At 35.9% G+C, this 23,641-nt stretch overlaps 1 protein-coding gene across 2 annotated transcripts in view; it reads right to left on the bottom strand.

The window, feature by feature from the left end:
• Window positions 1–5,473: 5,473 nt before the first annotated feature.
• LOC109039900 (protein scarlet) overlaps window positions 5,474–23,641 on the bottom strand; it is an 18,949-nt gene continuing 781 nt past the window's right edge. For both annotated transcript variants that reach the window (XM_072299002.1, XM_019055621.2), the window contains exons 2-13: window positions 20,163–20,275; window positions 19,717–19,765; window positions 18,979–19,028; window positions 18,335–18,468; window positions 17,437–17,589; window positions 14,499–14,740; window positions 13,233–13,457; window positions 11,958–12,063; window positions 10,767–10,991; window positions 10,075–10,210; window positions 9,009–9,215; window positions 5,474–7,355 (exon numbers count right to left, since the gene is read on the bottom strand). In XM_072299002.1, coding sequence (XP_072155103.1) covers window positions 7,174–7,355; window positions 9,009–9,215; window positions 10,075–10,210; window positions 10,767–10,991; window positions 11,958–12,063; window positions 13,233–13,457; window positions 14,499–14,740; window positions 17,437–17,589; window positions 18,335–18,468; window positions 18,979–19,028; window positions 19,717–19,765; window positions 20,163–20,275 — 1,822 coding nt within the window. In that variant the 3' untranslated portion in view covers window positions 5,474–7,173. The remainder of the gene's footprint in view (window positions 7,356–9,008; window positions 9,216–10,074; window positions 10,211–10,766; window positions 10,992–11,957; window positions 12,064–13,232; window positions 13,458–14,498; window positions 14,741–17,436; window positions 17,590–18,334; window positions 18,469–18,978; window positions 19,029–19,716; window positions 19,766–20,162; window positions 20,276–23,641) is intronic.

Raw genomic sequence — 23,641 nt, 5'->3', positions numbered from 1 at the left:
TCGCGTCGATCCGAACAGCATTGCCAAATGACCACTTCACTTGAGGCCTCCGACCTTTGCCAACTAGAAAAAAACCTAGTCCCTGCGTCCCTGCCTCCATGTGGTGACAAATAAAATATGGAAGGTGGTGTTTATCGACGAAAGTGAAGTTTGCATGAGAATCATCATTCATTATCACATCACGGCGATGTGGCGAGAGTGATGTGGCGGACTTTTTCAGTTACTCTACTCCCACTAATAATGCAAATAAACGGCAACAGTGAATGGTTCGCACAACAGAGACTCAGGCGTTGTCAAATACCCGTGAAATAATTAATAAAATAATAGGACTCCATGCAATCTATGGAATTATTACATAACTAGGGGCCTGAGGCCGCTACGCGGCCGCTAAACACTGAAAGGGAACTGCTCGTAAGAAATCATAGAACAACCACGTTCCAGTTATTTATTATAATTGAATAGCAACTTGAATTGACGATAAATTTTGAAAGAAGATATAACATGCTCTGAAATTTTGGAAATTGAAATTGGAATTTTGAATTTATCATCATTTAATAACAATTTAAATTTATAATCTGGAAAAATTAAATTATTCCGGAAAATAATTTCGGACTTTTAAATGTGAAGTGCCAGTATTGTGATGCCTTGCATTTCAGAAAAGAGGAGGATGTTTTAACAGATGTTGTCATAATGGTCTCCTCAGACTTGCCGAGCCCGGAATCAAAGACCAACTTCGCGACCTCTTCTCCAAAACCATTTTCATGACCAACATTTTGAGGTACAACAGTTGTATGGCTTTTGCATCTCTGTCTGCTTCCAAAGCTCATATAATTTTGAACCAAATCTTCTGCTATCGAATACGAGAATAAATGGAGAATTTAAGTTTTATCTTGACCAGCTTCTAGAAAGAAAAATGAAATTTCTAAGGAAGTCTGCAACGTCGCAAAAGGAGAAACGTCGTCTCTCATTTTCCCCAAAAATATGTACGTGTAAAATTGAAGGCATTATGGCTGGCCTCTCTCAACTTATATTCGTATGTAACAATAAAAAATAGTACGCGTTTGCTAAGGCGCCTTGATACAACTATACAACCTCGACGGATGTCCGAATTGCGTTCAAAAAATTGAAGGCGTTTTGACCCCTGCTCATACTACCTGTAGTTGATTCGATCGACAAACGCGTTGGTCGGCGGTGACGGGGACTTGATGCATTTTTTTTAAACTTGATGGATGTCCGTATCGCACCGACTGAAGTGCGAAACCACGTATCTCCATTGCGGTGTTTCAAAATTTCCGTTCTCATTTCATCTCTTCAATATTAAGCTTCAGTATTAATATATCTCAATATATTAAATTTATAAGAATCTCTTTCATTAACATCGTAAATGCTCCGTCGAAACGAATACGGTAAATCACGCACCAGTCGCATTACGCCACGCCGTTCGATGCGCCGCAAGGAGGGGTTGCGAAAAACATGCCCACGCCTCGCAGGACGCCTACGCTTTGAACACGGATTCTCCATGACTGAAGACAAAAAAATTGCGAGACAACGACGGTCGACGGTGCACTACGCTTCCGCAGTAAATCCATCATCCACGGCCATTTCCAGGGAAACGAACGAACCGGGCAGCCGAGTCATCAGACCGAAGAAAAATAGGACGGGAAAAAGGAAAAACCGCGCATCTCCCGACGGGACCAACGGGACAACCGTTTTTCCCGAGGGGGCGAGGGGGGCCGGGCACGCCGGCCGATCCCTATATTTTTCCCGCCGTCGGGGGACCGGGACGGTCGAGCCGGTACCACCCGCGTACGGATCGGCCCGGCGGTTCGCGCTGAATTTTGACGCAAAGAAAAGGCTTACGGAATTATATATGGTGATGATGATGATGATGATGATGATGATGATGATGATTACAGAAATCTAAGAGAGCAAAATGCTAACAAACAGAGCTGAAAACGCGCTGCGAAATGTTCTTTTAAAACTTAGCTTCTCTAGATGAAGGTGCTAGTTCCTTAAAAAAGGAAGAAAGTTCACACGAAAAAATGGTTTGCCACCGGGGTACATCTTCCTCTCTCCCCCTTTGGACAAAAAATAGATTGTCTGTTTGGCATTGTTGAACTAACTGTAAATTCATGGATAAAATTATATCACATAGGCACCAGTAGACTTTTAGATGCAATGACAACAAAAAATAACTCGGAACACGTAAATTGCCCTCACAAAAAATACCAATATGCACCTGTGTTTGTAAAATTGAAGTGGATACGCCCACGCCACGTGGCACTAACAACAATTGCCGGATACCATATTGAAGGCGCACTAAGGGAAAACTCAGTCAGCAAAGAATAAAAAATGTGATGAATTCATCCATCGGTGTCAGTTTTCTGATGAAAATTCCAATCTTTAAATATGTTCTCAACCTTTACCACCAGTTCTCATCTGTATAATACCAAAATTCTACAGACCAAAAGTCTCAGGCACACTATCACGGTATTTTTTTTAGAGAGCTCCCACTCACCACTCATCCTTCATCATCTTGAATTATTGATGAGATCCGAGTTCTGCATGCCAAGGAAGAGCGCAGTATGAGCTTTCTGACGTTGCTAAACTTCCCTTGAAAAAACTTGTCGGTATTGGTCTTCAATTGTTCAAACAAAACAATGGAATTTAATTTTCAATTTAATATAAAGCATTTGAAAATTTCATCAGAATAAAAAACTAATTTTCCTGAGATAAAATTTTCATTGAATGAGGGGGAGGGGGGGATTTCGCGATGTCTAAATTTTCCTAACACATCTTTCCTGCCTTTGGTTCTTGACCAGATAACACACCGAATGTTTCGGGATTGTTATTTTTGACATTGCACCAATAACGTTTCAAGAACGTTGTGTGTGTAAATTTTCGGTAACGTTGCAAAACGTTTCTGAAAATTTACTTTTCAGCTTCACTTTAATGGAGATGACCACCTAGAAAATTTAATTCTAAAGCTCATTGTGTTTATGAGAGCATAAGGAATGTTATGTCAATTAATAACAAAATTTAACCCGCACTGAATTTCTTGATATTACGTTTGTGGTCCTTTGTATGCTCAGATATTCAATAGTTTACGGTGCCCTATATTCCATCCTTGGACTTCTAATATCTGAAAGGCCATTCAAAAGATACGCAATGCTCTAAAAAGGAGGGGAACTCAAAGAGATACGCCAGTTTACTCTTATGTAATAAAGGATAGGAACCTACAGCACAAAAGCGTTAAACATGGGGGGGGGGGGGGGGTTTGTCGAAAAATTCGAAATTTAACGTTGAGCAATTTATGAACGGCCCCTTACAGTGATTCTGACATGATGTCTCAGAATTGAGTTCTTCATTAGTAAGAGAAAATTATAAAAAATTGAACTTTGAATGGTTGAACAGAAACACCGGAAGGAGGATGAGGCAAATATGGTTCAGAGATCTTCTGTGGCAAGAAAAATTTTATTTGTTGATAGAGGCACAATACATACGTCAGAGGTTCATTCAAAAATAATAAAAATCTGATTGATGATTCATACCGGTAAGCTTCTTCTGAGCCATAAGCATTAATAATACCTAATATTTACAATAACAACACTTAGAAATGATAAATAAGGGGTCAGTATGAAACAGCATTGGACAAAAAATCGGCAAGATTTTTCTCCTGTAAAAATAACTTTAAAAAAAAAACCCGAGAAAAGGTATTTAATTTTACCTGAACTTAACCTCTTTGTAGCAAATTTTTCAGGCACACAATGAGTAAAATTGTGAGTTCTTGTAACTTTTTCAAAAAAGTTATGCACAAATTATCAGAAATAAATCCTCAAAAAGTTTCGAGTTGATTCACCCAGGTAGACAAAGTCTCATATTTAACGAGATAACATTTAAATGTAGAGTGAGAGTATATAAAATGAAAACAATATAAAAAAAAACTAACGAAAAGACAACAGTAACACCAGAGTTAAGAAATTTCATGAAAGATTATAAAAAGAAATTTCATAATGAAATTTCATGAAATTTCATGAAATTTCGTGAAATTTCATTTAACACGCAGAATTCAGGATTAAACCCTTGAAACTTATGAATCTCCTTAAGTTCATTTGTATGCACGTGGTAAACTGTGAAAGGGAACTTTAGAAATGCCCAGAAAGTTGAGTAAAACAGCAAAAACATAATTTTGAATTTTTTTTCTTAAATTTTGGTTGAACACACAGCGCACAGCCGTACCGGTTGAACACCAAAATACATTTTACGGATAAAGTAAGACGTTAGCTTTCATATTTGGAGCAAAACAAATTTCTTGACTATAAAGAATCCGAGTACTAAGTACCCCCGAATAGTATATCCTTCTTTTTTTGTACAAAAGGGAGGGAGGGATCTTGAACTATCTTTGAAACAATTTAAATGATTTTTTCATTTGTCTCTGATTTTTTTCAGAAATTAACAGTTTGAAATTTGAAGTTAGGGTTCCCGGTCCCCCTCCCCTTGATGAGCCAGAACTGCCAGAAGAGAAAGAGTAAGAGAAGACCAGAAGAGAAAAGCTGAGAGAAGACCGCGCTCCAACTGGTCTAATTGACGAATATTATTCTCTTTAAAAATAATAACAAATTCTGTTAGAAAAAATAAGCATTTTTGACATTTTGTCGGTCGAAAGAAATTTCATTGGGAAAAAAGAAATTTCATGAAATTTCTTGTGAAATTTCATGAAATTTCATTCGATGAAATTTCTTTTAGCAACCCTGAGTAACACACACGATTTTAAATACATAACTGTTGTAAGAAGACATGATAAAAAAATCAATTTTGCTGCTTATTGAACGTTTGAATGCTCCTTAAAGAGCAAGAGAGAGCATAAACACGAGAGGGGAACTTTCAGATCTTAACATTTATTTCAAACAATCTTATTATTAGTTGACTGAGAATAGCTCCCTACTGACCTAATTTAATTACAAAATTGCAATATTTTGATTGATAAAGTCTGATATGGAATTTTTCAGTTTGCGATATTGCAAATTTCCAATCATACTTGATATTTTTAATGAAAAACTGATCAAAGTCATCATTGTTTCACTGCTTGAATGCAATCTGCGCAAATTTAAAGCAATGTGATTTAAAGCAAATGTGATTAGTTTTCTTCAGAAAAATAAAATAGGAATGAAAATTCTGCAACTGAGATGTGTGGTTCAGACTTCAGTCATCAATTTGATTTTATCAAGGCACCTAATGATTCATTCAAGCCTACTTCTATACACAGTATATTTTTAACAGCCGGTTAGCAAAGATAAAATTGTTTACACCAAGAAAAAATTAAAGATAGTGAAAATAAAATAAATAGTGACGTCGCCGATCACTATAAAAGAGCTTGCAAAGCCAAAAACTAAATACAGGGTAAAATTAATATTGTAAACGATGGCACTTTGAGAGACTTAAAACTTAGTTTTAACTTTTTAAAAACAACCAAGACATTAATACGTAATTTAAAGGAGAGACTTAGAAGCCTAATGGATACGCCAATTTCTAAAAAATACATTTTCACTTGAAATTTTAGCAGAGGTGGAGATTTTACAAAATATACCCAATATTTACGCATGCTTGTTTGCTGAACATTATTCTATTCATGAAATTTAAACTACTTGAGAGTATTATCTGCCAAGACTTGGTGTGTAGGGAACTTACTGTGCAGATTGGGCTAATTAAGCACTCAGATCTTAGATCATGGTTAAAATTCTTCACTTGAGAAAAAATAATGCTAAAATGACACTTTGTGATTATGAGAGAGCTAGGTGAAAAACACTCTGCGATATGAAACAAACTGTCTTTTTATGAGGTCTAATTTTGCAAGACGGCTCTGTAGTGACCATCAGAATATTTTCTGTTGACATCCTCACTCAAAATGCAGAAATATTTTTTTTTCCCTCTGAGACTGCACTTGGAGGGGGTTAAATCAATAGATACATTAGTTCAAAAAAAAAAAAGAAAGAAAAAAATTTAAAAAAAAAAAAACAAATTATGGAGAAAGAAGACTCATAAGTTCTTGTTGGAGTCATTCTAAAATTAGATAAAACTTGACAGAGGAGTATTTTGGCCAGTTGTATTGAGTATTACAAGGTATAGTGAATGATTCTGCAAAGTGATACACTATTTATAAATTGGCAGTTTTTCCTCTTGACTAGAGCACTAAAAACAAATCAAGTCACCATGAGGTGAAGTGGGGTAACAGATGACTATTATTTAAGGGTTATATAATGCAGGGATAACCCCCTTTAACATTCAGCTTTAATGATTGTATCCGAGTTTCAATTGGCTTTTTTCTAAAAAAAAGTAAAGAAAAAAGAGATAGTTACATTACTTTCAAGAGAAACTTTCTTCTATCATTTGGATATGTGACTGCATAAAAATGGAAACTACTTTCCTTTGATCCAATAAAGTAAAAAATTGAAAATAAACTACAAAAAAATTAACAAACTATTCAAAGCTGCAATTTTGATTAGGCCGAGCACATAACTATTACACTTCTCATTTATTTCATTTGAAAAGTAGTGCAATTTGTTGATATTTTTCTCCCACATATATTGCTAGTACATTTGTAAGTACCTTCATTTTCAAGCTTATATCTATTTAAAAATGACCAAAAACTTAAAGAAAATGTACAAAACAAATTTTTATGATCAGTAAAAGCTCATAAAATTAGAAGGAGATTTGATTGTTCCTTTAATTTATAATCAGCTCGTCCTTTATTCTCTCTTTGTTATTAATTCGATCAAAAAAAAGAAAAGAAAGAAAAAGCATACATCCAAATAATTTTCTAATAATCAGCTATAATCAGTCCAACAAAATTATGAGCAAATTTTCAGTGATTTATGCTTCGCTCAATTGAAGTAGAAAAATAAATGTCCATCAATTTTTTCCTGTTTTTTAAGGAAAACTTAGTTGAAGATAGAATTTTTCCTTTCGAAATTCAGTTAAAATTTTGAAAGGGAGAAAATTCAAATTTGTATAGCCAACTATAAAAACAGAAAATTAAAGAACAGTTCAGAGGTGCATTAATGGTACAACAACATCGAATTTCATTCTCAAAACAGGAATGAGAAATAAATAAACCAAGAAAAAAATTGGGTGAGATAAAAAAGATGTGCGTTAATATGATGCAGTAATGAGCAATTAGTAAGCAGCAACTTGCTGACTCCGCCGCAGAAGAGAAAAAAATCCTATGACATGAAATATGCAAAACATGACGATGAGTCCAAAGAAATCCAGAGTATTGTTCTCTGACTGTAGTCCATACGAATGCAGGACCTGCTCACCTGTTGTGTAGCAGACATTGTCGACACTTTTAGAGCACGCTGAAACAAAAATGAGTACAAAAGAATGAAGCAGAATTCTCAAAAATCCAGGGAGAACTACCCACAAGAAATTGAAACACAAAAAATGATGATAATTTTAAACCTTTCAGGAATAAATACAGCTGAATTGAAACTGTTTTCTCTTTAGATGTCAGCAATGGTTTCCAGATATTCGTTTCTAGAAAAGAATTCTGGTGTACAAGAAAATTAAAATTTTTTTGGTGATTCTTATACCCGAGAATTAGTAAATATTTGATAAAAGCCTCAAGCTAACCAAAAATGAAGCATTAGGCTAGCAGTCGACCTCTTTTTGCCTAACAAAGATGGGTAGAATTCGACGATGAAATTGAGTGGTCAAACACTACTTCCACCATTTAATTTAGAATTAATTTCAGAATCCCCTCAGTTTTACTTTTCAAAGGTTCCATTTTCCGAAACAGCTGTTGCCACGATCATGAAAACTTTGTGGACCACCAACCTCACTTGGTGAATATAGAAAAATGCAGCATAACAGAAAACATCTCATCACACTCATACGCATTGTGTCCATGGGACGTTTTATGGGATTCGTCCCTCGGAAAAATCTCCCTTGCGAAGTTGGGAAAAATATTGAGTTAGTCAATACTAATCACAGTACCGACTAGGAGTCTTTATGGAGTCCCAGGAACAACTTCAAAAGAAGGAGAAGAAATTTTGTTGTGTTTTTTACGGGGAAAAAAGCCCACAAGTTTCCTTTCTGCGCTTTGAACTTGGGAAAAGTCCTGTGAAACGTCCTGTGGAGACAAGGCGATAGAATTCGCAGAAATTTTTCATGGCAGTTTTTTTTTTCAAATTTTTATCTGATCTTCCTCCTAGGGGACATCCTGAGAATAGGATTATCAGGTTGAGTTTATGCATGACTCTAAACTTTGTATTTGAAAGCATCCATCATGAAAGCAATTGATCAAATACAGGGTGTGAAACAAAATTTTCTTCTCCTCCTATCTTACCTCCTGGGTTTCCCCTGACTTTAGGATTTTTCATCTCTATAATTCTTCACCCGATTCTCCCTGACCTTTTTTTCCAAATTAGAAGAAACGCAAAAATAAACAAAGCTCAGCGGAAAATACTGTAGCAGATGAGTGGGGGCTCGAACTTCCAGGGGGAAATTCAATGCAGACTGGAAGAGAGCGCCACATGGCTCAGTCTCTCAGCGCCAAAAAATTATGCAAAAAATCACGATCTTGCACGGGATATTGCAACTTTCCCAGTCACGCATTTTCCATGACTGACTCTCTGTAACTTCTCCATGACTGATTTCATCTTCCGGACTTTCAAAGGTGTCTTCTATAACAGGCTGGCCAAAAATCAGTGCTTTTACAGTACATTCCCGAGAAATTCAGTACTTTTTCAGTACCTCCATTTGATACAATTCGAAAAATTTCAACATTTTGAATTTCTCTCAAATTGTGACAAAACTTAAAAATTCCGGACTTTCTAGCAGAATTGCCGCACTTTTCCAGTACTTCCAGACCACCTTTAAAAAATCAATACTAATTCCCGACTTTCCGGAAATTCCGGACTTGTAGACACCCTGTTTTCCAAGCTTTCCTGGTCCCTGGAAACCTTGATAATGCCAACTTGCTTTATAAAACTGCTGAGAAAAATACTCACGAATATCTGTTACGCCTCTCCATTGTTGAATGGACAACAACTCAAATGTGTAGAAGAACATGGAGATGTATTTGATCCAGGCCATGTAAAACGGCAGTGACCGCAATTGAATGAACAGCCCACCAAAAGTAGAGCCAATAAAATCAACAGGAACTGATACTAAAGAGGCTGTGTTAATGGATTCAAATGTTGCTGATAAGCAAGCACCTGCAACAAATTGAAACAATATTATTTCTGCAAGCTACTAAAAAGTTTTTATGTTTGCCACGTTTTAAAATCACAGGGGTGCAAAAAGTACCCGAAGGCGGACCGTTTCTTGTGATCTAGTGATTTTGCGTCACTACAAAATATTTTATTTCCTTCCTGAAAAATGTCAAATTAACCTAAATGATGGATTAAAAAAAAGTGCATAACGTTACCTGAAATCCACCAACTTTGAGATCAGGCATTTTTTGTACCGCTGTGCAGTCCTTCTTAAAATTTATCTTTGGTTATGAGTTTACATAGGAATTTCTTTTGATCAGGCATCAATGGGGGTGATGGGATTTGTGTATTAGGCTCCAATTCAAACAAAGCTTAATTTGTCCTCAAAACTCAAGCTTATGGTCTCATACAAGTTTTAACCAAGATACATGTTTTGGAATGTTACTCAGAATTATTTTCATAGTCATGTACCTAATTGTTTTCTGTTTGCTGAAGTTTGTGCAGTTTTTGTGACTTTTGATTCAGGATGTGTGTAAAAAATTCTCTGTTATGCCCAAGCTTAATTTTTTGCTGCCCCAAGGTAACGAAAATGTTGTAGCCTTTGTTGAAGGGGTGGAGGGGAAAGAGGGAGGGGGGGGATAGGAACAAGTGGGTGGCTCAGAAAATCAACTTTCCTCACTAGGCCTACACATGTCCATTTCAAACGGCATACATATCTATAGGACTCATTGAATTGCATGAAAGGACCTTAAAGCTAATACTACAAGCCTCCAGCAATTAACTTGTAATTGAAATGATTTCCTTCGATTATATCCCCCCCCCCCCCATTGATCGTACATTTTTCAATGGAAGTGATCCTCACCGTAAGATGTGGCAGTTATTGCACCGAAAATCATCCGAATTGCAAATTCGAACCAACCAGAAATGCCACCTCTCAGACCAGTTATCCAAAAAACGATACTACTCAATAAGAACGTTTCTATTATTGTCCTTGGAAGCTAAAAGAAAATCAGAATGCTAAGAGTGAAAATCTATGCTAAAAATGAAATTAAAAGTATTTAACATGCAATAGAATCTTCCACAAAAATATTTTGAGCAGAAACTTAGGATAAAAAACAGCTTGCAAGATGATATGGAAAAAACCATACAATTACTTATGAAGCTCATCTGGGATTACCAGCAATTTTCAACAGTTTAACAGGGAATTGATTTCAGAGCTTGAGCAAATTAATCTGTAGTACGACATGATAATTAAATCTTTGTAAATCTCTGATCAATATTAGAGTGAGACCTTGGATTTTCTTTGTTTTATTTATACACTGTCTCGTCAATCAAGTAGCTTCAAACTAATTTCTATTTGTATGAGGATGTCTAAGAATGGAATTTACCTCAGTACTGAAGATTTAAGTTTTGTGAGTGCAGCATGAACAATTTTTTCAGAAATTTCTTTGCAACATAAGGACAAAAAGTGCTTCTTCAACAGAAATTGAAATTTTGAGGCCAGTTACAATAAAAATTATAAAACTACAGAGGAATAAAAACCAAGTCACCTACCATCATGACTACTTTTGATGTATAATAAGCTGATGTAGAGTAAACATTATCACCAACATCATATAGAAACACAGGAATTTCTTCGGGAAACGTAAATAAAACACTGTACGCTGAACTAAAGATAATTTCAGCCATTGCACTGTACAATAAACCCTGCAGGTTTTGGATTCCAGTTTGATTAATTTGAAGATCTGCGTATGGAACTGACACCATCAACATGACCAACTAGAATTGAAAAAAAAATACACATGATTTTAGATACATGATTGAGGACTTTTATCGGTGAAAGGATAAAACAAATTTTAAATATAAAAAAGCATGCACTTTCTGAAATAGTTGAGTTGACCTCCAACCTTAAGATTATTTTGGCATAAAAATCTTTCAAAATTAAGTGATCAAAATTGCAGATGTCCAGAGCATACAGTTATACTACAGTACAGCTTTTATGAAAACATGTTATATGCTCTTTCTCCGGTGCACAACTTTCTTGAGCTGTGGTAATTTGTTTCCTACTACATATTCATGTATTTTATATTGTTCTTTTTTTTTACTTGTATGGTGAATAAGGAGGATGAGATGTTGAAAACACGTCTCATTTCTGATTGAAACAAGAAAATAAGAGCAATTTAAGCCATCACCCACAAGCCGTGAAATACGGAAATGTCTACTACGCGACTTGATGTATTGATGATGAGTTGCACCTTTTATCACAGAAACGCTGCAAAATGAGAAAATTTCTCTCACTCTATGATCTCTTTTTCACTTCTCTTTGCAGAAAAATGTATGGACTATTTATTATTGACTACCTTGTAGTACAAGGATTCAGAAAAATTAGGCATAAAGTGAGTGCAAGTGCAAGTACATCCTTTTATCAAAGAAGTGTTCCTTTTAATTTTGAAATCCTCCAACTAACGAATAACCCTTTAAAGAAAATTTTCACAAGCTTTGTACAACTTTTTCTTCAAAAGGTCTCCTATAAACTGCATTTCAATAAGCAGGCAGCTTGGAGCAGCTTTTCTCTGAGAGAATTAGTTACAGTTGTTTTGAGACAGCTCTCATACCCAAAATGAGTCGTAATGTGAGACTGCTTGTGCATTAAATTGGCTTGAAAAGTAAAGTCAAATATTATAAAAATGTTTTGTGAGAAAAACTGACCTGAATGAATATTACTTAAAACACATAAAATCTTACCGCGTACAAACAGAATCGAGCAAAGTTGGCTTGAGATGTGCGACGTAAATTGATGTAAGATCTCCATAATAACCACACAAACTGCGTGGAGAGTTTTGCTGGTTGGCTGAAGTAAAAAAAAAAACATAATATGGATAATATTGGCAAAATATGATCAATATAGGCAAATAAGCACAAAGCATACAGACTCACAACTTTTATTTGATTCATTAACTACTTGGATATTTCGTTCCGATCTTAGATACCATATATGATTCTATGTTTTAAACAACTATCACGTATTTAATTGCAGAGAGAACGGCATAGTTTTCTTTCTTTCCTTCTTGATACACAAAAAATTTTTCTTGGATCTGTAGTGATTAAAAGAAAGAAAAAAAAAATGAATTGAGATGTGAAAAACTGTATCATTGAAACCTGAAGGAAATCAGATAAAGTAAAAAAGTAGAAGAATTTGATTTTTAATTTCGTTTTTAGTGTGTGGCCTATTGCCTGAAAATAATCGAGAGTGTTGAAAACTTCATAGAGAATAGATATTTTAATTTCCTAACGACATTTTTTTTTTCAGGTGCAACAGACAACAGTACAATGGGCCTGTTGCAAAACTTTTGCTAGAGCAAAAATAAGAGTTGTGTCTTACAAAAAATGGCTCGAAAATGACGTTGAGTGCATAAACAAAGTCTGAAATGCACTCCTAACTTCACAATCAGCTTAAGAAATTCACGTCTTTTTTAGCTTCCCCCTTCAAAAACGATACTACAGCACAGGTGAACTTCTCGGTAGAGGAGTCGTTCCTTCCAACCTTGGTGCAGTAGGACACTACACAATATTCAACATGGCCAACGCCAATCCGCCAAAACTGGCCAAAACTCAGGTACCGGGACAAAATTCTAGCCATTTATTAACAACCTGGCATATTTCCATTCACGTTTTCCTCCTGTTGATAAAGATCCGTCTGGATATCGTCAGTTATGTTGAGTATTGCAAAACATTCTAGTACGCAAGGTTTAAATGGAACGACTCCTCTGACGAAATGTTCACTGGTGCCATAGTATCGTTTTTGAAGCGGGAAGCTCAAAAAAACGTGAATTTCTTACGCTGATTGTGAAGTTAGGAGTGCATTTCAGACTTTGCTGATGCGCTCACTATGATTTTTGAGCCATTTTCTATAAGAAACAACTCTTATTTGTGCTCTAGCAAAAATTTGCAACAGGCCCATTTTAAAACGATTCGACTCGTTGATGATACCTCGTAATGAGCAAAGTGATAAATACCTACATTTTGCAAAGGTCAGAAAATTGGAGGTTACATTTGTCTTTGGATCCAAAACCAATTGCATCCAACTCATTCAATAAAGCAGCACAAGCGGCTGAGCGTTTGAAGCTATCAGCAATGCGGTTCACTCTCTTCTGCTCGCTATTTACATCTTCAGTGGGGAGAGTCGCCACTGTAGAGACCAAAAATTCAGCCTGATTAAACGTGGGAGGGCATATCAAACCAATACTGAAAAACAGAATATTAAATCAAAGTAATAATATTATCTAAAAAACTTTACACAAACAGACACAAAACAGCAACAGCTATCAATTTGAACACCTTGCTACCGATTGACTACAATTTATGAATTATATTACGACAAAAAAAGTGCAATAAGATTTACTCTATAGCCTGAATTTTTTCAGCATTTTGACGACGGGAGGATTACTTGGATCAAATTTAGCAAAAAGGAACTACCACAATTGCAATGTTTTCAAAATCGTGCAACTTTATCTTTTCTTTTAAAAATACTTAGTGTATGTACAGTATTAAAATTTACACAATAATTTTCCTTTTAAATTAACAATTTTTTGATGGGAAGCTAAAACTGTTTGCCATTCTGGAAGATTTTTTAGATAATTATGGAGAAGCACATTTTTACAACACCGTAACTGCGCTGGTTCCAATTTGCTGAATACGATCCACTTAATCAATGTTTGATGTACTTATAAAGTCTTCAAAAGTATCACACTTTAAAACAAGAGATTTTGACTAGTTCTCAAGAGTCAGAGCTAAGCTACTCTCTTTTCTTCCCAGGTGATCACTAGATTAAAAAGACTCAATATTTGTTCACATTCAGGATACAACCTTAGGTTCATGTTTGGACTTTGGATTTCTTAACTCATAAAGTGTGAATACTCCGGAAAATGTGCATTAGGGGTTTTTTTTTTATGTTCACAGGCTGCTTGATGAGAGAATCATGACTGCGGTCTCAGTTATATGTTTTTAGTTATTCATTTCATCTTGATTCGGGCCTTTGTTCTAAAATCACTTTTGTGAGAAAAAAGCCTTTAGAAACCTAGAAAAATCATTTTCACATATGTATTTGTAAAATTATCTCGCCCAGCCAATGGGTGCCAACAAGGTTGCAGCAATGTTTTTTCACGTCACTTTCCGCCGCCACCGCAAGTAACGTTGCCAAAATCTTTCTGAAACCTTTTTGTCAACTATTTGCCGCGCGGGAGATAAATATTTATGAACTCCATAAGAAAATTGAAAGGTGCTCACTTTTTAAAATGATCCAAAACTGTGGAAACTTCACCATGGTAGGCCAATTTTCCTCCACTGACTAGCAAAGACACAGAATCAAATTTTTCAAACACCCCTGATGTCGGTTGGTGAATGGCGCAGATTATCATTTTACCTTCATTCGCTAAGCGGCGTAGTAATTTTATCACGTTCATTGCACTAAAACTGTCTAGACCTGTCGTTGGCTCATCACAGAAGAGGATTTGAGGGTTCATCAGGAGCTGAAAATGTCAAAATTTGGCTCAAACATTAAATTTTATTTATCTGGGTGCTTATAAGTAATTAAATTAATTTAGGTGATTTTAACAAGTGACTAAAATGAGAAATAATCAATTTATATTTTTCGACTATTATTACAAGATTATTTCACCAAGTGAAAGATAAATCTTCCTCTGTTTCTAAAAGTATAGGAAAATTTTTGTTAAAAGAGAGACACTAAGAACTCTGATTGTGATTTCTTAAGGTGAATTCTAGCTTAAAACGGAAAGTTTCTGATAAAATTGCTTCAGAATTTTGATTGAATTGCAGAGAAAAAATTTATAGGATTCAAGTTGCAATTCCTGGTCAATTTCTTCTTTTACGAGGTCTGTCCGGAACGTATCTGACCTTATTGATTATATCGCCATCAACAGTTGATAAGAGGTTGGGGCTTGGGATTATCTTTGCAGGGACTCTCCTGAGTGCAGGTGCATAGCCGGATTATCACACGTCGTATCAGTCATTAGTAATTTGCTAATCAATGCGTGCTATTCTACTGTGATCATCGGATTTTGTTTTTCCTAAAAAAGAAGTTAAGGAGAGTGGGGTGGGAAGAGTTTGTGAAGAAGAGCATCGCAAGGGGTGCGTCTTGGGTCTACAGGTACGACCCTGGGATAAAAGTGCAATCGTCAGTTTGGACCGCACCTGGGAGACCTCGCCCGTAGAGAGCTCGGAAGAGTCGCAGCAATGTGTAGACAATTTTGACTGTCTTCTTTGATCATGAAGGTGTCGTCCATCATGAATACGCTCCCCAATGTTCTACTATCAATGGAGAGAGCTACCAAGAAAATTTACGCAGCTTAAAGGGCCTTGGGGAGTGATGATTCATGATGGGCGACACAATCATGATCGAAGAAGACAGTCAATATTGTCTTCACATTGCGGCGACTCTTCCAAGCTTTGTATGGGCGAGGTCTCCCAGGTGCGGTCCAAACTGACGATTGCACTTTTATCCCAGGGTCATACCTGTAGACCCAAGACGCATCCCTTGCGATGCTCTTCTTCACAAACTCTTCCCACCCCACTCTCCTGAACTTCTTCTTTTTTAGGAAAAACAAAATCCGACGATCACAGTAGAATAGCACGCATTGATTAGCGAATTACCAACGACTGATTCGACGTGTGATAATCCGGCTGTGCACCTGCACACAGGAGAGTTCCTGCAAAGATAATCTCAAGCCCCAACCTCTTATCAACGGTTGATGGCGAGATAATCAACAAGGTCGGATACTTTCCGGATAGACCTCGTAAGTAACTTCCTATTGGTATTTGTGGATGAATTAAAATTAGAATTGTCATTTCATTTGCAAAATTTGAGTGAGTACTTTCTTTAAGATGGGTAAGAAAGGCTGAAAATAATAAGATTTGATCAAATGCCAAGTTTCTTTGTCAAATAATGACAGAGATAATGTTCTTTGAAGAAAAAACTGGATGATGTCATCAACTCCTGACTATGGTCTCTCCTACCTCAGTATATTTTTAAAGCATAAGCGGTAACCAGGTCTTTAAAGTGCTCAGCTGACAGTGAACACGTTTTGCTTTCAACTCACCACTATTACCCTAGAGTACTGTTGCTGCATCAATTCAATAGGGTGCCAACTCAACAGTAAGGTAGCAGAGAGATGCCTCACATTTTCATAGGAAATTGGTTCATTACATCATTTTAAACGCTCAGCTGATAAGGAGCGCTTTTTGATTTCGACCTGCCTGTAGAATTCTGGTATACTAGTGGCAATGCATTCAAATGATGCACCAACTCAACAACAAGATGGCAGATAGGGGCCCCACATATTTAGGATGGATTTGTCAATTATACCTACCTTTATTTAATGCTTCTGATATCAAAGAGCAGAGGACGATAATGGTAATTCCATAATTTATTTTTTCAACAGTGGTGTATTTCTTTCAAAATTGATAGCTGAAATTTTGGTGAGGCAAGTTATTTCACTCAGCGTTGCTCATCTTCTTTGGGGAACTTAAAAACACCCCTACATAGAAAATACCTGAGCTACCTTCTTCTAATACAAACGTATTAAAGCTTTCTCTCCTTTTACATGACAAACCACAGATAATAGGAATACTTTTTCTGAAACTCGCAGTTAGTAAAAACTTACCCAATTTTGTGACCTTTATGATTTGTCACAATTATGATAAAGAATGTGCTCTCATTTTTAGGGTTTTGAAAAGTAAAATAAATTCAATTTCTTCCTCAGGGAAACTTACTGAATAGAATATGAATAAATTTACAATTCTTGAATTGTAACACTGCTGAATCCATTTCTACAAGGGTCGTCCAGAAAGTAAGTTTACCTATTTAATATCTCCTAAACTAAAATAGATAAAGAAAAGCTGTAAAAAGCGTTTAAAATCCACTACTTTCAGCATTCTAATGTGCAATAGATTTTTAAATTTGGTTTAATTAAAGTCTAGGGATTTGAATTTTTCGGAACCCACCTCCTCTCCGCGCAGGCCAAAAATTTCACGTACCTGGTCACGGACAAGCATTGAAGCAGCAATAATTTGTGTAATTTTGAAAAAGGAGGGATGAATGATCCAGTTTCAACTCAGCTTTGCTGTCAGCTGAAGTTTGTTCTTCAGTTCTTATTTTAGAGAGTTGACAGACTGAATTAAATAACAATGCACAATACTTAATAATTACCTGATTAGCCAAGCCTAATCTTTTTCTTTGGCCACCAGATAGCGCTGATAATTGAGTATCCGCCCTGTGACTGAGACTAAGATGTTCAATGACATTGGTAACGATTAACAACAATTCTTTCCATGAAGTGTGTCGATCCATTTTCAGTCGTGCCTGAAAATTGTAAGTGCATTTTAGAAAAATGAATGTGTAACTAATTGTTTTTGCACCCAACTAATTTAAAATTCCCAGTAAAATTTAAATTTGACCATATCGCTCACCGAATCAATAATATTGATAGATTTTGCATTAAGGTTTAAAAGTTATTACAATATTTCTCTCTCTCTAATGTTATAAAGCCTCTCAATCTTTGGAAAGTGAACTGGTCCACAACAAAGGTTTGATCCATCCTTAAAAGTTCGATTTTGACACCCTAAAGAAATCTCATAAAGGCACAGAAAAGATTTGAATCCATTGTGCCACTCACTAGAGGAAGTCGTGCAGTATCCCCTTCAGATTTTGATCAGAGTATGGCCGAAAGTTTCATCAAAGGAAATATTGAACTTTTATCTTACAGTCTTTGTGAATAGACTCCAAATTAAAATATTAGGTTATCGAATCTGAGCGACTCCACTAATGCAGTGCAGAAACACGAACAGCTTTACTTTGCCACCTCAGCAGGTGACCTTTTTTGTCAATTTTGGACATTTTTTCTTTGGATCTTCTAGGGTTCATTCATGAAAATAGGGGTCCAATTGTTTGGTGTGAAGAATCATAAGCCATAATCCAATTAAAATGTGAGTGGGATACAATGAAACTTTTGCTTGTCAGTGGGCAGACAAAATTTTGGAAGTTGTAGTCTGGATGCATCTTTGGTGACGAGCAGTTTTGAAAAATAATTTGATCTAATCTAAATTACCATAAATTCCAGATGCTCTTGCACGGTGAGACTTTCAATGGAGAGATCTTTTTGTGGCACAAAACCAGAAATCTTTGACATTAGCTCTTGGTCCACATTGCATCCATTCAGTAAAATTTGTCCTTCTACATGACCTGAAAGGCAAAAATTACAACTTTTAAAAAAAAAATCGATTTCAACTGAAAAGAATTGTACCATCATCCGTTTTTTCTCTTATTAAATTCAGAAGTTTTTTAAAACTTTTGACAATTGTGCTAACAACAAAACGATGTGGTTTCATTAAGATTTTGTGTTTGGATACACAAACCTACTGAGGAATCTTTCCATGCAAAAATTATGAACTCGTCGTCGCCCGCACTTGTGATCGAATCTCCATTATGTTGTTTCTGTGTTTCTTACTGACACTTTATTTGTTTACAGGACAACCGTCTCATGAATTTTCTTGGAATTTCAAGAAATTTTTCTATCATCTCAAAAAGAATTTATGCTGTTTGCAGACTAATATGTGTGAGATTCTGTTGTAAAAAAAAAAAAAAGATCTTAGAAATACTGAAACAGAGCAGACATGATACATCCCTTAGTGCAGGAGACGACGTACTGCAATTAGGAGCCGGATAAAATTCCGTACACTTTCTGGTACTTACATTTTGACCTTTTGTTCAGAGCTGCCAAGAGGGAGGTTTTACCAGCACCACTGGAAAGGAAAAGAAAAACGGTAAAGAAACTGAAGGGGAAAATGAATGAAACGTTTCAACTTTTCCATACAAAATGATTCACTTTAAGGTACTTCTTCCTAGGTGCTCTTTTATAGGTGAGAGTCATTGAAAAATCGATTGCTGGGCATCTTAGGCTTAAAATCATGATTTTGTCAATTTTCATTTGGATCGCAATTAGCAAAAAGGAACCAGCACAATTACAGTGTTGAAAAAAATGTTGATTCTTCATAATTATCTAAAAAATCTCTCAGAATCGCAAATATCTTTTGCTCCCCAGCCAAAAACTGTTAATTTTAAAGGAAAATAAGTGAGTAAATTTTAAAGCAGTAAATATATTGAGTATTTTTAAAAGGAAAGAGGAAGTTGCACGATTTTGAAAACACTGTGATTGCGCAGGTCCTTTTTGCTAAATGCAATCCATTTGATTAAAGGCTTTAGAAGTTTCCGTAATTTTTAAGTTCAAGAGGTGTCCTTAAAAAAAGATCTTCCATTTGATGAAAGGAATTAAAAATAAAATTATGGTGAAAAGATAATTTTGACACCAGTGATAACTACAAACACATTTGGTGGTTCGGGCTATATAATTTTTAGCTCCATTCCAACTTTAATGTATGATGTGGAATAATTTGGTAAGTACTTCAAAAGAACAATAACAAATGTAAATACCTTGGGCTCATTACTGCTGTCAAAGTGCCAGATTTAGCAATTCCGGAAACTGGAAAAAAATAAGGGTAAAAGAGTGATTTACAAACAAGCAAGTGAAGAATAAAACTTAATGAAAGTATTCAACGATAGAAGAAACTGTTTGCAAAAATTGAACACTGACAGAAAAAATGGGAGGAATTTCACTTAGATTATCTAGAAACTAGCAATTGTTTAAGCTTCATTGTGACGTCTTCAAAATTAAAACTTTCTGTTTCTACTACAGGTTTAAATTTCCTTCTTTGGTCAACAAAAGTTCAGTAAAACTTAGAAATGAAAGAAAAAACAAATTGGTATGAAATATTTTTCATAAAAAAACTTTCTTGTTGATCTTTGACAATTTAAAGCAAAACCTGTCCACACGACAAAATTAAACAGAGAGTGGAAAAAAAGGGGGGAAAAACACTTACCATCAGATATAATGGGAGAAGAGTGAAGATTCTTTGAAGGCTTCTCCGCGTAACATGTAACATTTTTCCAGGAAAGTACCAAAAAGTCATGCATAAGGTCTGGAATGGTATCCCTGAAAAAGAAGGAACAAAAATTAACATTTATATATTAAGTCCCAAGAGTGATTAAAATGTGTCTCTATCCTGAAAAACGAGAGAGTACGAAAGAAGGAGGACTCATTGAATGTGGAAGTCACAAGGTGATAAGCGCCCTCTGATAATGGCGAGGCTAGAATCAATATTACAACTGGGACTGTTGGAGACTTGAGCAGGTGGATAGAAAAGTAAACCAAGTTTTGGAGCTCTTGATGAGGGGCATTTTTTCATTATTTTCTTTTCAAAAGAGTATAACAATTATGTATGCATGAAAGTAGGTAATTGGTTCATTTCATTTAAAGTTCATCACTCCGAAAATGTTATAATCTAGATTACTTGTTCATGTACAGAGATAAGAAAGTACATAGTAGGCAGTCACGTGGAATTTATTGCTTGTGAGATGGAAGTGATTTTTTTTTTTTTTTTTATTTAATTTTGTAATTACACATATTGAATTACAACTTATATTACTAGACCTTACGAGTCTTTACAAATTTTCCTTTAAGCCTAATATAATAAAAAAGAAATAAACACCGCTTTATGGATTAAATTAATGAGAATGAAAATGAAGGATGAACAAATGAGATAGAAGTAAAATCCTGTAAAAAGCGGGAGAAAAACTAACTGATATTAACTATAATTATTCCTAGAACTAGATTCTAGAGAATTTTTCTACTAACTATGCTTTCGCCCTGTCAGTCGACTAAGACTGGTAAGGGCCAGAGGCACGAGCCTAACACCGACGGAAATGAGCTGTGCTCAACTCATGTGGTTTGCGTCTTTTTAACCTCCGGGTCTCGGAGCCCCAATCCAAAAGCGCTATTGCTTCGGGATTGGGGTGACCGCCCAGTCTCTCTTCATATCTATTGTACATACGTGAGATGTACATGTCCATCTCTTCGATCCCGAGCTCATCTCTAATATCGATGTTACGCTCGTACCACCTGGCCCCTGCCATTTGTCTGAGTATTTTATTTTGAATTGTCTCAATAATTTTGAGATTGGAACTGGCGGCACACGCCCAAATCTGGCAGCCGTATACCCAGATTGGCCTTAACATTGATTTATAAAGTAAAACTTTATTTTTTAGCTTTAATTTAGATCGCTTTCCGAGAAGCCATAGCATCTGTCTGTGCTTTAAGTCAATTTGCTTTTTCTTATTTAGAATATGCTCCTTCCATTTTAACTTACAGTCCATGGTAAGGCCGAGGTAAGGAGCCTTTTGCGCATGGGGAATAGCAATTTTATTTAGGATCACAGGGACATAAACATATGGTCTTAAGGTAAAGACCACGTTAACTGATTTGGTGGCGTTAAGCGCCGTGCGATCGCGCTCAGTCCAATCCTGGATGTCGTCCAGGCACTCTTGGATGTTAGTGACTGTCTCCTCATATGTGGGCGCGGAGGACGCAACGGCCGTGTCGTCCGCAAAGATCCCAATTTTCCCTTTTTTAGGTTTTGGTACGTCAGCTGTAAGAGACTAAAGATTAGGGGGGAGAGTACTGAACCTTGAGGTACCCTGCTCTTATTTTCCTAAATTCAGAGTAAGAGTCTTCAAATCGAACCCTAAAAGATCTATCTGCTAAGTAGGACATTATTAATTGCACGTGGTTCCCAGGCAAGAATTTAGAAAGTTTAAATGCCACTTTAGAATGCCAGACTTTGTCAAATGCCTGGGCGACATCCAAGAAAAACTACATTACAAAACTGTTTCTCCTCTAGCGCCTTTTCAATATAAGAAGAGATCCGGTGTAATTGTTCTATTGTGCTATGTTTAGCCCTGAAACCAAACTGCTCATTAGGAAGTAACTTTTTCTTATTTACAATTGTCAGTAAACGTTTAATATATAACTTCTCGAAAAGTTTGCATATCAGGGGAAGTAAGGAGATAGGGCGGTACGAACTAGGGGCTGAAGGAGGTTTTCCGGATTTTAAAATAACAATCACCTCAGCCAATTTCCATTGACTAGGGATGTATTTCAATGACAATGCTGCATTAAAGAGTGCTTCTAATTTTTTGATTGCCGCAGGAGGAAGTTGCTTGAGGATAATTGCTGAGATAAGATCAAAACCTGGACTTTTCTTGATTTTTGTTTTATATTTAATTTCCTTGAAAATTTCGTCATATGTAATTTTGTTGATTTTTTCTGCAGGGAGAAAATTAATATTACCAACTTCTTCCTCTAGTTCGCATTCCTTCTCTGGAGATTCGCAGGGGTTAGGTTGAAATACTTTTTCAAGGTGATCGGCAATAGTATGGGCTTTTTCCTGGCTATTATTTGCCCATTCACCGTCCGGTTTTCTAATTGGGAAGCTAGCTAGGAAAGGACGTTTTAGGGATTTTGTCGCTTTCCAAAGGGTGTAATCATTAGCTTCGCTTGGGCTGAGATTAGCTACAAATTTTTTTTTCAAATTTTTCATTACGAAATTCATTAATACGTTTCTCCACTGCCTTGTTTAGTCTATTGTAGAGATTTTTATCAGATTCATGGTGAGTAATCCTTCTCCTCCTTCCCGCTTTGTTTTTACGGTCAATAAGGTCAAGAGTACGAAAGAAGGAGGACTCATTGAATGTGGAAGTCACAAGGTGATAAGCGCCCTCTGATAATGGCGAGGCTAGAATCAATATTACAACTGGGACTGTTGGAGACTTGAGCAGGTGGATAGAAAAGTAAACCAAGTTTTGGAGCTCTTGATGAGGGGCATTTTTTCATTATTTTCTTTTCAAAAGAGTATAACAATTATGTATGCATGAAAGTAGGTAATTGGTTCATTTCATTTAAAGTTCATCACTCCGAAAATGTTATAATCTAGATTACTTGTTCATGTACAGAGATAAGAAAGTACATAGTAGGCAGTCACGTGGAATTTATTGCTTGTGAGATGGAAGTGATTAATTAAGCGTTTTGCATAGCAAGTTGTAAAGAAAGTAAACAAAGATAAAGAGAGAATATTCAACTATTAGAGGTAAAATATTTACATATGTGATGGGATAAATCCACTTCAAACTTTAGATTATCTTAGACTTAGAATAAAAAAAAAAGAGAGAAAAATTGAACTTTTAACGAACTCTTTAAAATGAAAAAATTAGCTGTATAAGCTGGAGAATCCTCACAGCATACTGTATTGACCAAACGTTTTTAAAAATTAGTCTTAGATTCGCCAGCTTATTGATTGACCTTGTTAAAAATAAATGTTGCAGTTGCACAATCATTGCAGCATGAGCTGACATTACAATATATGTGAAAATGTATCACGTAAAAACAAAGTGCAATATGGCCATCCAGTTGTGGTCCAGTTGTGTTTTGAAACTATTCTATTGGTAGTAGGTACTATGGCTGGCA

The sequence above is a fragment of the Bemisia tabaci genome, chromosome 3 (genome assembly GCF_918797505.1).
Source record: "Bemisia tabaci chromosome 3, PGI_BMITA_v3".
NCBI classification, from domain to species: Eukaryota; Metazoa; Arthropoda; class Insecta; order Hemiptera; family Aleyrodidae; genus Bemisia; species Bemisia tabaci.
This window is presented reverse-complemented; position numbering and strand designations above follow the sequence as displayed.